Source organism: Natator depressus, chromosome 24, assembly GCF_965152275.1.
Source record: "Natator depressus isolate rNatDep1 chromosome 24, rNatDep2.hap1, whole genome shotgun sequence".
Taxonomy (NCBI): Eukaryota; Metazoa; Chordata; order Testudines; family Cheloniidae; genus Natator; species Natator depressus.
Genome location: NC_134257.1, coordinates 3,331,928 through 3,348,400, shown reverse-complemented (window position 1 = coordinate 3,348,400; position 16,473 = coordinate 3,331,928). Strand labels below are relative to the sequence as shown.

The 16,473-nt window shown below is 47.6% G+C and overlaps 1 protein-coding gene across 1 annotated transcript in view; it reads left to right on the top strand.

The window, feature by feature from the left end:
- Window positions 1-16,473, top strand: part of COPA (COPI coat complex subunit alpha) — a 32,712-nt gene that overhangs the window by 7,278 nt on the left and 8,961 nt on the right. The window contains exons 7-21 of the mRNA XM_074938909.1: window positions 2,066-2,175; window positions 2,993-3,092; window positions 3,779-3,914; window positions 5,886-5,968; window positions 7,305-7,455; window positions 8,002-8,068; window positions 8,442-8,517; window positions 10,602-10,684; window positions 11,788-11,927; window positions 13,092-13,177; window positions 13,468-13,606; window positions 14,518-14,680; window positions 14,782-14,928; window positions 15,804-15,993; window positions 16,252-16,347. Coding sequence (XP_074795010.1) covers window positions 2,066-2,175; window positions 2,993-3,092; window positions 3,779-3,914; window positions 5,886-5,968; window positions 7,305-7,455; window positions 8,002-8,068; window positions 8,442-8,517; window positions 10,602-10,684; window positions 11,788-11,927; window positions 13,092-13,177; window positions 13,468-13,606; window positions 14,518-14,680; window positions 14,782-14,928; window positions 15,804-15,993; window positions 16,252-16,347 — 1,767 coding nt within the window. The remainder of the gene's footprint in view (window positions 1-2,065; window positions 2,176-2,992; window positions 3,093-3,778; window positions 3,915-5,885; window positions 5,969-7,304; window positions 7,456-8,001; window positions 8,069-8,441; window positions 8,518-10,601; window positions 10,685-11,787; window positions 11,928-13,091; window positions 13,178-13,467; window positions 13,607-14,517; window positions 14,681-14,781; window positions 14,929-15,803; window positions 15,994-16,251; window positions 16,348-16,473) is intronic.

Genomic DNA, 16,473 nt, shown 5'->3' with positions numbered 1-16,473 from the left:
TTTCCCACGCTCTTTCGTAACAGCTATCCTCAGAACGTCTAATATCTATCACGCTGCTCCCAGCCCCTCTTCTCTCCTTCGCCCCCTCCCCAGAGCCGCATAGGAAGCTGGTACATTCTGCAAGTGTCCTGCCTTCCCTCTGGATTTGTGCAGTCAACCCAGAAATTTTTCACCTGTCGTTTCAGTCCATTCCACTGGCCTGTCGAAGGCTCAAGTATCTGTTCTTTGAAATTTCCTCTGTTTCCACTTTCCACGGTTTCTCTGAATTATGCGTCTATCACCCCCCTTCTATGGGTCTGGCTCCCCGTTGTCATTTGGACCCTCTGTGTGTGCATCTGAGATTCAATATGTGTAATGTTCATACCTACTCGTGATTCACTGTTTAACAGGCCACTCTCGTTAGACAAATCTTACAGATCTTGTCAAAGGGGCACTGTTAAGATCCCCTTGTCTTAAATCTCCCCTGTGTTACTAACACCTGAGAAGATCAAAAGTGAGAATTAAAAAAAAAAAAACTTGTCAAACCCAATGTTGTCTGATCCTCTCTTGCTCTTCACCCACCTTGGCCAATGACCCTGCCAACTCAGTCAGTTTCACTTTGTTCCTAGTCAAGTTTCAAGTCTGGGTCCCACATTCAAGTATTTTTTGTTTAAAAATCTGGTATAAAGTTTTGTTTGTAACTCCTTTGTTTAAAAGTCTCAAGCCTTTTTTCTCCTAAGCTTAGGCTTTCATTTGGCAATGCACAATCCAATTTCTCCCTGGTGCAGGTATTTCAGTTTCTGGTGAGGGAGCAGTTAATGTTGTTCCGTTTTGTTTGGCATACTGTATAAATGGAAAGTGGTAATGTTCCCTGTGATGGTCACTGTGCCCCTGGAAGGAAAGGTTATACCACTGCACAACACAAAGTACTGTGAGTTTTATATATACTGGTGGTTGTTTCTAAGGTGCCAGTCCCTATAATTGTCACTGCAGAGATTTAGAAATACACTGGTTCCCTTAAGGAACTGGAAGAAAGTTATACACCCCATTCCCAACCCGCAGGAATCAGTCTAAATTCCACTCTGTTTCCTAGAGTGCACTGCTGGGGCCATGTCTGTTTGGTTCTTCAACGAAAACTTACCAGAAGAGTTCCACTTTGAGTCATACCCTTAAAGTGTCTCAGCCTGGTCTCTGGCAGAAACAAATTCCACAGCATAGCCCCTTCCCAGACAGTATCCTACCTGCAACCCGCAACAAGTTGAAAGTTCTGTCAGCCTGGGTTTAGCATGTCGTGGTGGACTATTTTAAAGCTATCTAGAATCTAGGGGCTATTCCCTCATCACATTGTAACCATTTTAAGGTGGGGCTGATCGAATGTTGGGACTGAATTTACTGGAGTGTGTTCAGTAACAACAATCGGAGAAGTTGCCAAAGAATTCTGGCCTGACATTTGGAGATACCACTGAAGACTTGTTAGAGTTGTGGGTTGTCACCACTTCCTAAAAAAATCAAGCGATTCCTCTTTACCTGTGTCCTCCAGATGAGCTGTATTTCTCCCCAATTCCTGGTGCCTTGGAGAATTTTCAGATCCCTGGTCACCTTAAAGACTACTCAAGAGGCCGTATATCAGTTGCAACTGACTCAGATGTCCACACAAATGGCCCAAGTCAACAAGCAAAAGCTGACAGCGAGAGCACCTATCAAACTGGCATAGATGAAAGCCCCCTAAAGGTGCAAGCTCAAACTGGGAATTAAATAGAGAGAGAGAGAAAGGAATCTGCGTGACAGTGTCCCTCCAATGCAGCAGCTTTGCTTATCAATCCCAGGGAGCTGAGAAATGGCTGCTTGTTGGGAGCATTTTATTGCCAAGTTTGATCTTTGTGCACCTTGTCTGAGCTTGTGCTTTTGGGGAAAGAGGAAGGGAATCCTTGATATTTCTCACACTTCTCCTCTTTTTCAAAATTCCTTCTTCTCTCCACCTGTGAACAGCACAGGAGGGCGCTGACTTACATGTCTGTGAGTTAGTACACTGTCTGGTAACCTTGTGTTTGCTTCCTCCACTCCTGCTTCTCCTTCCCTCTTGAAGGCCTAAGGAAGAAGAATCTGTCTCCTGGAGCTGTGGAGTCAGATGTCAGGGGAATTACTGGAGTGGATTTGTTCGGGACGACAGATGCGGTGGTGAAACATGTTCTTGAGGTAGTGTGTGTGTGTGTGTGTGTGTGTAGCATAGCTCATTCAGCTCTATTTAAGATAGCCCCTGTGGTACAAATGATCCTAAAACAGGTTTGAGAAACAAAGGGAGAAGGAAGCTAAGAGACTTGATACGGCTCTATGAATTCGTGTTCCTTTGGGGATAAGGAATGCCTTATTCTAAAGAACTTAAAACCTAAAAGGTAGAGTCAATGGTGATCCATGACTGGGGACCCAGACTCTTCTGCGGTACAAATGGCAATGTTATCAGATCCACTGTGGGTTTTTACCAAGGAGAGCAATTCGGAACAGAATGGAAAGCCAGTCAAGTTGTGTGAAGATGGGATAATGAGATTCCATTGTTGCTACTGGGCCACATTTGTCCTAGCAGATGTTGCCGTAATTGATCACAGTTGCAGCCCCACTGGGGGAAGCGATAAGAGGAGTGGTGGTGTGCTTGGAGCTTGTGCGTCACTTCCTCTTTGTCATCTCACTACCCCTCAAGGTACACACTTGTAAAGCCACCTGAGTCCTATCTTCCGCTTCCACCATTACCGGCATGAGTGGGGAAGTCTATCTACAGAGTTTATTAGTACAGGGGCAACCTTGGTCTGTGAGCATCTAGTATGAGCATCATGGCACATCCATGAAGTTCAGTCCACCAGAATGAAAACAGGAGCTAGCTGCAGACCCTCACGAGTCATTCTGAAGTCTGCAGGTTGTATCCTATTTGCTGGAGCAATTTTTCTGGCTTCTCCATCTCTGTGTGCTGACCCCATGGAGCCCCAGGCTTGGTGTGAGACCCCTTTCTCCCATCCCACAGGGACACGATCGTGGGGTGAACTGGGCTGCCTTCCACCCCACAATGCCTCTCATCGTGTCTGGTGCTGATGATCGGCAGGTGAAGATCTGGAGGATGAATGGTAAGAAGCAGCCCCCAAAGGAACCTCTTCGGGAGAGAAGAGAGGGAACAGGCTGGGGAGAGTGGGGTGGGAGCCAGGTTTATTTATAAACGTGCCTGTGACGTGAACCTGTGTGTGAATGTGTACACTTGGAAAGTGCTTGAAACAGGCAACATTGAAGTATAAATCCTCTGCCCCCAGGCCCAAAGATTGCACTGGAGGAACAACCTGGGGAAAGCCCAACTCTCCAGCCAACCCTTATAAGGCTTCCCTTGTAGCTCATCTACCCTCAAGCAAAGGCTAGAGTAAAGAGATGAGCCTAGCTTTGTGCCCTGAGGTCTGTCAAACTCAGGCTGAGCGACCAACGAAGCAATTTCATTCCGTTGCCAAAGGTCCTTCTTCAAGAACGAAGCGCCTGCATGCTCAAATTTGGGGACTGTCATTAGAGTTGCCTCAGCTGATCTTCCTTATCCGAGAGATTCAGATGTAACTAAAGTTTAGCAACTTTTGGGTGTTTTAGTTTATGTATCAGTTAGTTGTGCTTCTTCAGTTGCAGTACAGGTCAGAAGCTACAGTAGAAAGATTGGGCTGGAGAAAAGGCATAAGTCAGAGAAGGATATGGAACATTTGATATCACTGCTCATAGCTCAGGAACAGCAAGAGCTTTTAAATGTGACCCTGTCTCATTTTCTTCCACTCCTGGTTAGAATCAAAGGCCTGGGAGGTTGACACCTGCCGTGGACACTACAACAATGTCTCCTGTGCTGTCTTTCACCCACGGCAGGAGCTGATCCTCAGCAATTCAGAAGATAAGAGCATCCGTGTCTGGGATATGTCTAAACGGTGAGTGCTCTGCCACTGGCTAGGCTTCTCACGGGCCTGTTATTTCTGTTAAATGTCCTCATTTTATAGGAAAACCCCCCAAAAACCCCAAAACCAAATGCAGTCTTTAAACATCAGTTGCTGTGTTTGCAAAGATCGTCTCAAACACGCATGAACCCACCTTTTCCCTGTGAGACAGCTATTAAGTATAAGGAGGAAAACTAGGTTTGTAAATGATTGGAAACAGTCGTGAGAGGAGCCAGCTTGTTTAGTGACCTCTCTGATGGAAATGATTTGAATGTATGCAATATATTTATTGGTTTTATATTTGGATGAGTATCACTCTCTTGAGAGAGCTACTGAGTAGGCCAAAGCAGTGGTTTATATGTACAATGGGCACACTTAAAAAGTTAATTCTGGTTTTAGAGCTGTTACCAATGAAGCAATATTCCCTGTGTTTAAAATAGGGAATGCTGTTGGAAGCAGAAGTACCTCTAATACTGGAGTGGACTTATTGGGGTGCTACATCTGTGGTCAGTGAATCTTGATGATCACTTGGACAAAAGTCAGTCCTTGACTCTGCTCGTTTACCCTGATACCTTGACTCTGCTCTGACAGTCTGAAGAGGCTTTAGTGTAAATGAGAATCAGGCCCCATGTCTGCTGTGTCTATGAGTCAGTGGTAGAGGTGAGAATGGTACCTGTGAGTCCTGATTCCCCACTCCCCAGAATAATTCCTAGAACATCCTTCCTTCCTGAGCAAGGTGGAGAACTCAGAAGTCCCAACACTCAGTCCCCTGTTCTAACTACTGGACACTACTGCCTCCCTGTAACACTGCTGGGGACACCCAGAGCTGAGCGCCATTGTTCCCTCTTGCTGAGGCAGACAGGGAGCTTTGCTAGAGATTAGACTGTGTCAGGTCCCTGCCACACAAGTCTGTCTTCCTCACCAGCAAACTCAAGGCTCTCCTGGCCCAAACCTTGCCTAGCCGATAACAATCAGTGAATTCCAGCCTCCGAGCTCTTCAGAGATGTTTCTCTGCAATTCACGGCGCCTATCACTAATAATCACAGAAGATTTTAAGTTTGCTGCTCTGTTAAAGAGTGAGTACGTTACAGCTTATTACTTGAACTGGATGAAATACACCTTTCCCTTCAAACACTGCACTGAGTTGGCTTATAGTGAAAATAAAACAAGTTCATTAACAGAAGAACACTGATTAAGTGATGCCAAGTGAAAGGGATAAAGGCAGAGATACTTACAAGCAAGTAAAAGTGAAAACATTCATCGAAAAGACCAAAACTTTAGCGTAGCAAGATACGGTCTTTGTACAAGATGGTTTCTCTCACCTCCAGTTGTCTTTTCAGCTTTTTACGGGCCGACCTGACCAGGACCCATCACAGAGATCCAATCGCTTGGTTTGTTTGTCTCTTAGGGTGGAGGCTAAAGATGGAGTTTTTTTTTCTGTTACTTTACCCCCAAGGGATGTCTTTGTCTTGCAAATCAGGAAGGCATCCTGGGGATTGTCCCCTGTGTCTCTCTGGGATTCAGGAGCAATGTTAATTCTTTGTCTCTCAAGTTCAGGATCAGGATAAGCACGGCTGGTTTAGCTCCATGGCTTTGTTTAATGCTAATATGTAAAGTGAGGTAAACCCATATTCCTTTGTCCAGGACAGACTGGTTTACCGCTTTTCCCTAGGCTAGCCTCTTGGTCTTAAACATATTCTAGTAATATCATCCAGAAGGAATTCATAACTTCACATGTACTGTTAACACATGCATTTTGCAATGATACTAGTGACCAGCATGTTATTAGGTTTCAGATACTATTACTGCTGTAGTGTGTAGGGTGTGAATACAGGGCTGCCTAGGGTCACGCTCCCCCAGGGAGTGCCACGTACATTCTGGACCTTTAGGCTCCAAGTCTTCTTTTGCAAACTGGTATTTACTGCAAGGCTTCTGCTTCATTTTGCTTCTTGTTCCCCCACCCAGCACGGGCGTCCAGACCTTCCGCCGAGATCACGATCGCTTTTGGGTGTTGGCTGCTCACCCCAACCTCAATCTCTTTGCTGCAGGTAAAAGTAATCCTTCCAGGTTCTGGCAGGTTGTGATGAGGGGAAGGGGTTATGGGGTCCGTTGGCCCATATCAGAGCCCTGTTCGTGGGTTAGATGCTCTTTTATATGGTCTGGTTTACCCTAGAGAAAAAGTACAGGAGGGGCTAAAATGCTTCTGATTGATATTCCCATAGTGCAGTGGTTCTCAACCTGTGGCCCAATCAGCACACAGCTGCAGCCCACGTGACATTCTCAGGGCTACATAGGTAGCATAAATAGTGTGTGGATCCAGCTCACACAACACAGAGAGAGCTGCCTATGCGGCCCACAATGGTAAATAGGTTGAGAACCACGGCCATAGTGTCTAGGTGTCCCAGTCATGGAGCAGGACCCCAGGGTGCTAGGTGGTGTGCACAGAGCAAAGATAGTCCCTGCCCCAGAGAGCTTACAGTGTAAGACAGGAGACGACAAGTGGGTACAGACAGATGGTGGAGTACATGGAAATAATATTGGTTGGCTTGACAGGCAGTGGTCTCAAAAACCAGCGGACTAACCAACGTTTTTTATAGGTGTCAGGTAAAGGAGAGTTTTAAGGAGGGATGTGAAGGTGTGTCATGAGGGAGTTTTGCATGTGTTTACAGCAAGCTCCTCTCAAGGACAAGGGCAGGCACGCGAGAGAGCACAAAGGTTCTTGTTTGAAAACTTGACAAATGGGTGATGGAGGTGGGCAGCATGAGCTGATCGGAGGCAGGAGTCAACATTTCAATAGCATATGAGAGAAGGTAGTCGGATTGGGGATAAGCCATGAAGGGCCTCAAAAGCAAAGTCATGTAGCTTATGTTCCCAGTAGAGAAGGGGGAGCCAGTAGAGGGCTGTGGAGAGAGGGGTGACGTGGTCAAAGCAAGGGGATGGGGAAATGATCTTTGCAGTGACATTCTGAATGGATGTAACTGGGGATATGATTCTAGGCAGAAATCAAGGTTATAAGCTCCTTGGGGTGGAGCTTGTCTCTTACTCTGTGAATGTGATTAGCCCTTAGAACAATGGGGCCCTGATCCCTTACTGAGCCCTCTAGGGACTACTGTAATACAAATAAAATCCACCAGTCTTACCATGCCCCGACCCTTATAGCCACAGGAGATGGAGTCACCTAAACCCCTGTATCTGGGATCCTATTATGGAGGCGTGCCCTGTGCTGAATAGTCCCCAGGGAGGAGGCCAGGGGCCTGGCTTGACTGGTTAATGTAAAGGAAGGAAGATGGGGCCAACCATCTCTTCAAATAGGGACAGCTAGCCCCTGCCCCATCTGGCTTGAATTGTGATGGCCGGCGGTGATTCCTGTCTTTCCTTTCCCAGGCCACGATGGCGGCATGATCGTGTTCAAGCTGGAGCGTGAGCGGCCTGCCTATGCGGTGCATGGCAACATGCTGTATTACGTGAAGGACCGTTTCCTGCGCCAACTCGACTTCAACAGCTCCAAAGACGTTGCTGTCATGCAGCTGAGAAGGTGAGGGGGCCCGGGTGCCGGGGCAGTTCTGGCGCTCAGATAAACGCCGCTGCCCTGAGCTCCCGGTTAATCCATTGCAGATACGCAAGCTGCGCTGTCTTCCTCCTTCCCCTCAGGTTGATTTCAAATTGATTGTTCAGTCAAATGCAAACGTAACCTTTGATACTGGGCTTGGGGAGTAGATAACAGGCTATAGAGCCTCGAACTTCTAGGCTGTTCCAAAATTGGTAATGGCCATTCGGTGACCTCTGTGACGAGAGTGATGGATCTCAGTCCAGTTCCTTGTGGGGTGAGGTGTCCTTCACGTAAATCACTGTCACCATTAATGCTAATTGTCTCTGTTGTCAGCAGAGGCCAATGACTGAGAACTGTGCCATGAGTGTTGGGGGGCTGGGAAATGGGCAGGAATTGACTTGTCTTGGGCCCTTCAGACATCTGTGCTATCCCAGGAAGATGCAGTCTGGGACATCAGCAACAAACCAAGCACCATCCCACAGGGGCGTGAACCATTGTTCGCTTTCTCTTATCTTTTTGTCTCTTCTTCAGTGGTTCCAAGTTCCCAGTGTTCAACATGTCGTACAACCCAGCTGAGAATGCTGTCCTGCTCTGCACGGTAAGCCAGCCCCGAAAGGGAAGCTGGACTGGCGGGGGTGTGAATGATGTCTTCAGGGTTTGTTAGAACTAACACTAGTTAGCCTCCATCTTACAGAACAGTCCCATCACTGGGAACCTGGGCCGGAGACTGGAGACTGGTTTGTGTGGAGTTTTCCAGCTAAGGATCTCCTCACCGTCTCCTATAAACACAAAAGGGTGCCAATCCCCTTGGTATCCTGGACAACATTCAAGGGAAATGGCTTTTTCCCACTATTCTTTGCAACTAAATTCTCTCTGTAGATGGAAGAATGAGTAGAAGGTGCATGCGCGCTGTGTGTGTGTGTGTATATATATATGTGTGTGTGTGTGTATATTTCCTTTTCCCTCTATAGAGAGCCAGTAACCTAGAGAACAGCACCTATGACCTGTACACCATCCCAAAGGACGCAGACTCCCAGAACCCTGATGGTAGGCGTTTAATGTGTTGCATTTTTCTTTGTTAGTCTCCCTTTCTTCAGTCCTGCCCCCACCTTCTCTATCCCATTGTAAAAAAGCTTCTGTTCTCCAAGTCTTTGTTGCACTCTCTCCCTACATTTCCTGTAGCTCGTGTAGTGTGCGTCATTTGGCAGGCCTTCCTGCTTACTATATCACGTGGTACATTGACTTGAAAAATTCATGTTCATCCCAAACTTTACAGCTGCAAATATATATTTTATAATTCAATTATTAGGACATTTCCATTTTCTCTTTCGACACAGCAGGCAGCTTCCCTGCCTCGTCAGTGGAGATGGATTTCACCCAGATACGTTGTATTCAAAGTGGGTTTATAGTCTGAAAAGCGGCTGTAAAAGTGACACTGCTGGGGCCCAGTATTCATATTCTCTCTCTGCAAATTCCAGATCAGATTTGCTCAATTTACAAGTCAAAACATAATTCATTTTTTTTCTTCCACTTGGGATCTGAACCTCCAGCTGGATTCTTCCTGCCTCTGTCGTCATGGCAGTAAAGATTCTAGGATGAGTACTTAGCTGGCAATGTTGGGGGTGATGTATGAGGCAGACTAGAATCCAGCTCACTCATTAGTAACTTTACTGGTTTATGCAGGTCTAATGGAGAGAACTGTCTCTGGCACGAAAGTCAGCTGGTATATCTCAGAGATGGGAAGCAAAGAGGGGCCTTTTTTAGTCCCTTAATATATGCTAACTATATTGAACAGTACAGATTGTACTTCACATATTTCGGTTGAAAGTTTCAAAATTGACTAGTGGGTTTGGGCATGTGATGTTGAGACCCCTTTAAAGAGCTTAATTTTTCAGAGGGCAAATACTCAGTGCTTTCTGAAAACGAAGCCCTTTTAAAGGTGTCTCCAATTGGGCACCCAAAATCCAGAGAAAAGCCAAGTCAATAAATCTGGACTTTTGGGCCAAGGAAGAAAATGAACAGCCACAGAGGAGATCATTACACAACCTTCTATCGTAAAGAAAATATGTAGGGTAACAGGAATGTTTCAAGCACCTTCTATCTGAGTATCTCTATATGATGAACATTAATGGGGGAAGTTCCTCAGACGTGAACCAATCAGAGAGGCCAGTAATAATCTGGCTTTAAAGATGTGTAAACTCAGGGAAAGCCATATGACCATCGTTCACACAGAAAAGACCCTGTCTGAGCTGGACATAGTATCCAGGTCTCCAGCCTTGTGTTTTTAACTACAAGGACTGACAGTGTGGGGTACATGAGACTTGATCCCCTTTTCCCCTCATTGGGGCACTGATCTGTCACAAGCATGATCGCTAAGGTCTCATTGACTCTTGTGACTGTCTGAATCTCCGATATCCTTAGCGCATCTCCCTTAACGCACAACTGTCATGAGTAGTGGGGTGGTGACGAGGAAAGAGTCTGGGAGCCCAAGAGTAGGACAATCACTTTGTTTTACTGTAACTGCAGCAGGTCTCTCCCGGGCTTATCTATTCCCCCACCCCTTAGCACACACCACCTGTATTACTGCTGCGGAAGCCTTCGCTACATCTGCAACGGGTCCAGTGGTACAGTTCTCTCCATTCCCGTGTGATACGCGCAGCACTGTGTTCATATTAACATTTTAAAACCGAGGGAGCAGCTGCACGCTAGGGAAAGTGCATTCATTCTCCTCCAGCTTGTTATGCCGGGTAACCTCGGCAGGGGGGCTTACATTGAAGCCGGGACCCTCGCTGCTCTCAGTTTGTTTGGCCAGTGAGGCTCTGCTCGTTAGTTTGATCGAATGCGCTGTCACCCAGGATGACCTGCTTCTCCGCCAGGCAGTGGTGTTGGCTGTGAAGGCACCCACTTATCTTGGCCCTTGGCTAGAGAGAAGGGCTGGCGCTAGCCATGCTGAGATCTGAAAGGGTGGTGGGGGAGGAAATGAATCTTGTGTATAGCCTCAGGTTAAATTTGAGTTAGTAGGAAGCAGCTGATCCAACTCAGCCAAGATGGAATCAAACAAGACTGACTAATGTGTTGCCGTACGAGCCTGCCAGAGGTTTTATTCGCTGCCTGTGTTTTGCTCTTCCCAGCCCCGGAAGGGAAGCGTTCCTCTGGGCTGACAGCTGTGTGGGTAGCTCGCAACCGCTTTGCAGTCCTGGATCGCATGCATTCGGTAAGGGCCACGCTCATCAGGGTCTGTTCAACTGTGTTTTGTCATTTGAAAGTGTGTGCGCATGGAGTGGGAGAGACAGAAACGGCTAATCAAATTGTTGTCGGTTCAAATGTATTGGTGGGGCGCTGTCAGGAAGATCTGGCTCTGAAGTTAGGTAAAAAAGGAAGCTTAATATAGAAATGAAATTTAAATTAATGAAAATAGTTTTTGTCCTTTCTTTTTTTTTAATGTTCACCAACACCAGCTAGCCACGGTGAAAAATACTTACGCTGTCATGCACACCTCTTGCAATTTAAATAAAATAGTTGTATACTATTTAGTTTCTGTTGTGTTTAGTTGTATCATCAAGCTACTTTTGGTGAGTAGACATTGAAAGCTTGCTACATCTCTTAGTTTTGTTCTTCCTTCCTTCCTGGCTTCATTCTCTGATTTCTTTCCTTGGATTGGCCTCTTCACTGTCTACTGCTTCCTCTCTTCCTCCAACCCTTTATTTCTGTTTCTTTCCCTACACAGAGCTCTCTACTTTTTCTCCACTGTATCTTCTCTACCCATACACCCTCTCACGGACAGTGCTTGGAAATCTTACCAGAAGGTTGAACTTCACTTGCCAAAGAGATATGGAGGGTGTGATGTTTTCTCCCTCCCCCTGGTATGGCACCATGAAAACAGAAAAAACAGCTCCCCTCCACCCTGTCAAAGTGGAGGTTGGGTAGGATCCCTACCAGCATATGGACCATTGATCATGGTTTGTGGGCTCCTTTTTTCATTGGGCCTCTAGATACTAAGTGTCGATACATTTGAATACTTCCTTTCCCCATTCAACAAACAAACCACTTTGCTGTTGTAACGAAGAAGGATCTCCATGTTTTCCCCCCTGCTCCCACTCCAGACCCTCCTGGCTTCTACTAGGGGAAGAGAAATCTCCTCTGGCCCTCTTCCAGACTTCTTCTGCAAGTGCTAGACAACTCTTCCCCAAATATTCTCTTTTAATACAGTGAAGAGAGAAATTTGGTGTTTAGACTTGATTTTCATTCTGGCAGGGAAATCTTTTGGTTCTTCCTATCTAACTCTCTCTCGATTTTTTCCCCCTCCCTGCACGACAGATCCTAATCAAGAACCTGAAGAATGAGATTACCAAGAAAGTGCAGGTCCCGAACTGTGATGAGATTTTCTACGCTGGCACTGGGAACCTGTTACTGAGGGATGCAGACTCGATCACCCTCTTTGATGTGCAACAGAAACGGTAAGGTCCCACCTGCTGGGAGAGATTTCATGTTGTTCCTGCCAGTGTGTGCCTTTTGGGGACAGGCCATGGCTATTAATACGCTCCAAAACCTAGTGTCAGCTGCAAGCTGTGTCAGATTGATCCAAATCACAGCTAACAGCTGTTATGAGGAGCAAAGTATAAACGTAGCAATGGTGCAATTTGTTCTGCAGGCATTGTCACCTTTCACAGGAGAAAATGGGCATGTCTCCCCGTCCATCACTACAACTACAAAATCATAGAGACTGGCAAAGGGAAAGACTCAGTGGTGTAGGTCAGGTCCCTGACTCTCTGTTGCCTTGCACCTTGTGACATCATTTACACTAGTTCACCGTGAGTGTGAAATGTTGCCACCTCAGAATGTGGTAGCGCTTTGCACTGATCATGCGAGGTAGAGGATAATAGAGAACGAGGCCCTGCATCTGGCCAAATCCCTAATCCAGTGCAGGATTGATCACTACAGTATATTTGTCAGTGCTGCTGCGTCTGGTTCAGTTTTTAAAGGACCCTGCTGATATACAAACTATGCCTTTTAAACATCCTTGCATGCTACCAGTGACTTTAGAATCCCAGATTAATAATACTGAAGCATTTACAAATAGATTTACTTTGCATTTCACTCAGTGTTGTGCTTTAAAACTAGCTTGGTTCGTTTCACTTCCTGGTTCTCGTACACTGTCCCAAGACTGGTGCCTCTGGGTTTCTAGCACCGCGAGATGGCTTGCGTCAAGTTGTACTGAAACAAAAGTTTCATGGGAAACTCTTTCCTTGTTCTGTAAAATCTGCCTCTGAAAATAAAACCTGAATTTTGGACTTAAAGTAAGTTGTCACTTTACATATCTCAGCCTGTGTTGCTTTCGGAGGCCTTCTCCTGGCTAGGATAAACTCCAGAGGACCCAATTCTCCGATACTCTATGGCCCCTTCACACTAGTCTGGCAGTGTAAATTTCATTTAGGCTCACTTTAATGCCACTTTACAGTGCCAGAATGGTGTAAAGGGGCCTTAGGGTATCTGACAATCAAGCCCCAGAGTTCTTGGGAGTGGGAGTCAATAGAGATAACATAGCTCTTTTAGTTGGCGAGGAATATGGTGACAGTCTCCCTGTAAGAGGCCCTTACGGTAATCCTGTCTCCCCCCTACAGAACCCAGGCTTCCGTTAAGATCTCCAAGGTGAAGTATGTCATCTGGTCAGCTGACATGTCCCATGTGGCTCTGCTGGCTAAGCATGGTAAAGTACCTTTTTCCTACTTAGGCCCATTTAGGGTTCTCAGCAGCTCTGCCTGTCTCAGCTATGTGCTCTTTAGTACACCAAGCTGCACTCCGGGGCCTAGTGTGCTGTAGCAGTGCCCATGCGGGAGGTTATGGCATAGCCAGCTGGTGCGCGGTAGATTCACACCCTGCTTTGCTGTGCAGTGATTTGCTGTCTAGACAGGCCCTCTGAGGCAGACACAATGAGCAGGAATTTTGTAACCCTTACGGTTTTCTGGACTTCCTCCTCCTCCTCCTCCTCCTCTCCAGCCATCATGATCTGCAACCGGAAGCTAGAGTCCCTATGTAACATCCATGAGAATATCCGTGTCAAGAGCGGTGCCTGGGATGAGAGTGGTGTCTTCATCTACACCACCAGCAACCACATCAAATACGCTGTCACCACAGGGTGAGTCTGCTGCCTGCAGGGCTCAGGAGTCAAGGGGGAGTGTCTTGAATCCGCTCTCTGAAGGACCTGTCCTTGGCGTTACCCCCTCGGCAAATGTGGCTGGGCTTGATTCGAGATTGGGCTGCACCTCAGCTGCTGAGTTTCTGAGCCTTGGCAATTTCTGTTCACTCTGGGTATGCGAGCCTTCTCCTCTGCACCTCCTGCTGTCAGGAACAACCCCTGGGGGACTCTCCCTCTGTTCTTCCATGCAGCTCCCCAGGGTGGATGCAAGAGCCTGCTCTGCAAACCCCACCATCGAGAACAAGCTCCTGGAACCTGGCTCTGCTCACTTTGGGCACCAACAGCTTTCTGTTGGGAACAGCCTCTCCCTCCCGCTGCATCAGCTCTCCCTCTCTCAAAACCGCTGCTAAAAATCTCTCCTCAGTCTCCCCTCTTGTGCTTTTATGGAGGTGGAGTTTATTGAAGCCACCGTGCAAAAGTCAGTTGCCTCGATCATATCCGCTCACGCCCTAGCAGTCGGAGCTATCAAATAAGGGCTAGCTCACCACTTCGTTAGCTTGCAGGAGCCCAAATAGCTTTTCAAGCAGAACAGGAATTTGCTCGGTATTTCCTCTCCCCAACACCGGATTCAAAGTCAGTTCTGCGATCTGTAGAGTGAGGCAGTCCTGCAGCGAGGCCTGTGGGTGCTCAGCTGCACCTTTTGATTCTTTCTTGTTGACACCGGCCTTGTGGTGGCCTGTTCCCTAGACTGGGGCTTGCTGTTGTTATATAACCCACGCTAGTGGCAAGGCCATATACAGAGGTATGTGAGTCTGTAGCTTCTCCCAAGCTAATGGACCTGGTCAGAGAGGCGCATGATGTTAGAATGAGTCATGCTGGGTAACGTACAAATATGTTGTCTCCTGGTATAGGGATCACGGAATCATCCGCACTCTGGACCTGCCTATCTATGTCACCCGCGTGAAGGGGAACAACGTGTACTGTCTAGACAGGGAATGCCGACCCAGGGTCCTCACCATCGACCCCACGGAGTTCAAGTTCAAGCTGGCGCTGATCAATAGGAAGTATGATGAGGTGAGGGGCCAGGGCATGGCATCTTTCCACGACCTGGTGCCATAGGATAATGCCTTCCATGTGGTATTCTCAATTCCTCTGCCTGGCTGCCTCCCTTCTAGGTGTTGCACATGGTGAGGAACGCCAAGCTGGTGGGCCAGTCCATCATCGCCTACCTGCAGAAGAAGGGCTACCCCGAGGTGGCGCTGCATTTCGTAAAGGATGAGAAGACCCGGTTCAGCCTGGCACTGGAGTGTGGCAATATCGAGGTGAGAGGCCAGCCTGCATTGGGGCAGGGAAGGGGGGTATCTGCATGGGTACCTCTCTCTCAAATGCTGCCGGTGCAGATGGCAGGTTGTGTGGTGTGGTCTCGGGGAAAGGCTCATCTGCATTCTGGATAACTTGTGGTGGTGCAGTAAAGGTCCTGCGGTCCAGGCACAGCCTCTGAAATTCTACCCTGAGGCCTCTGCTGGCCCTCATCATTAACACTTAGATGCCAGCCCCCAGGGTCTAAAGCTCCCTGCGGGCCATGGCCCATCTTAATCTGAATAGAAGGTTGCTTGGAGGAGTGCATGATGGGCCCTGTCATTTCCCCAAGCTGCACCTCTATACTAAAGAGGAGTGTTAGAAATCCATTTAATGTGACATAACTGGAGGGCCCCACTCTTGGGCACAAAGTTTGGTGGGCCTGTGGATCCGCAGTGGACTTAGCTAGACGAGGATGTGATTGGAGGCACAGACCATATGGAGTTCCTGAAGAGGAACCAAGATCAGATTGCAACTTGTTTGGAGCTGTGGTTGAGAGTGATGGTAAAGTCCACGTGTGGGGAGTGGGCCAGGACAGAGATGTGTCTGCTTTATTTCCTTATAATGCAGCTGGATCAGAGCTGTAGGGAAAAGCTGTCACAGGTATCTGAGAGTCTCAGAGTCTGTCCTTAATGTATCCTCATAACACCTTTTGTGAGGTAGGGCAGTGCTGTTATTCCTATTGTACAGATGGGAACTGAGGCACAGAGAGACTTGCCCAAGGTCACACAGAACATCTTAGGTGGAGCAGGGAGCTGAGCCCAGGTCTCCAGAGTCCCAGGCCAGCATCTGCTGGACCCTCCTTCCATCTGTGCCCATGTCTGCTGCGTTCTGTTAGATCGCTCTAGAGGCAGCCAAGGCTCTGGATGACAAGAATTGTTGGGAGAAGCTGGGGGAGGTGGCCTTGCTGCAGGGAAACCATCAGATCGTGGAGATGTGCTACCAGCGCACCAAGAACTTCGACAGGCTCTCCTTCCTGTACCTCATCACGGGCAACCTGGAGAAGCTCCGCAAGATGATGAAAATAGGTGAGTCCCGGGAGGGGGGTTAGAACGTTAGCCCCTCGAGGCAGTGGCGGTCGTTTTGTTGTATTCGTACAGCGCCTAGCACAGTGGGATCCTGGTTCATGAGGGGGGGGTTCCTAGATGTTGTTGCAATACAAATAAAGAATAATAATTAATAATGGAGCCAAGTTACACCTGAGAGAGGGGAGCAGGGATAGCTTGTAGAGGAGGCTGAGAACTACAGAGGAGTGGTGACTGTTTCTGTCTCATCCTCTGGTTTAGCTGAGATCCGTAAAGACATGAGTGGCCACTATCAGAATGCCCTGTACCTCGGAGATGTAGCAGAGAGGGTGAGGATCCTGAAGAACTGCGGGCAGAGTGAGTATTGCAGCAGCAGCATCTTATGCTGCTGCCCTGTGGGTTGCAGGACAGCGGGAAAGATCCAATAAATGTCAACTCCTGCATCTCTGCTTTGCCTCCCACTTAATTGTCCAGAACCACAGC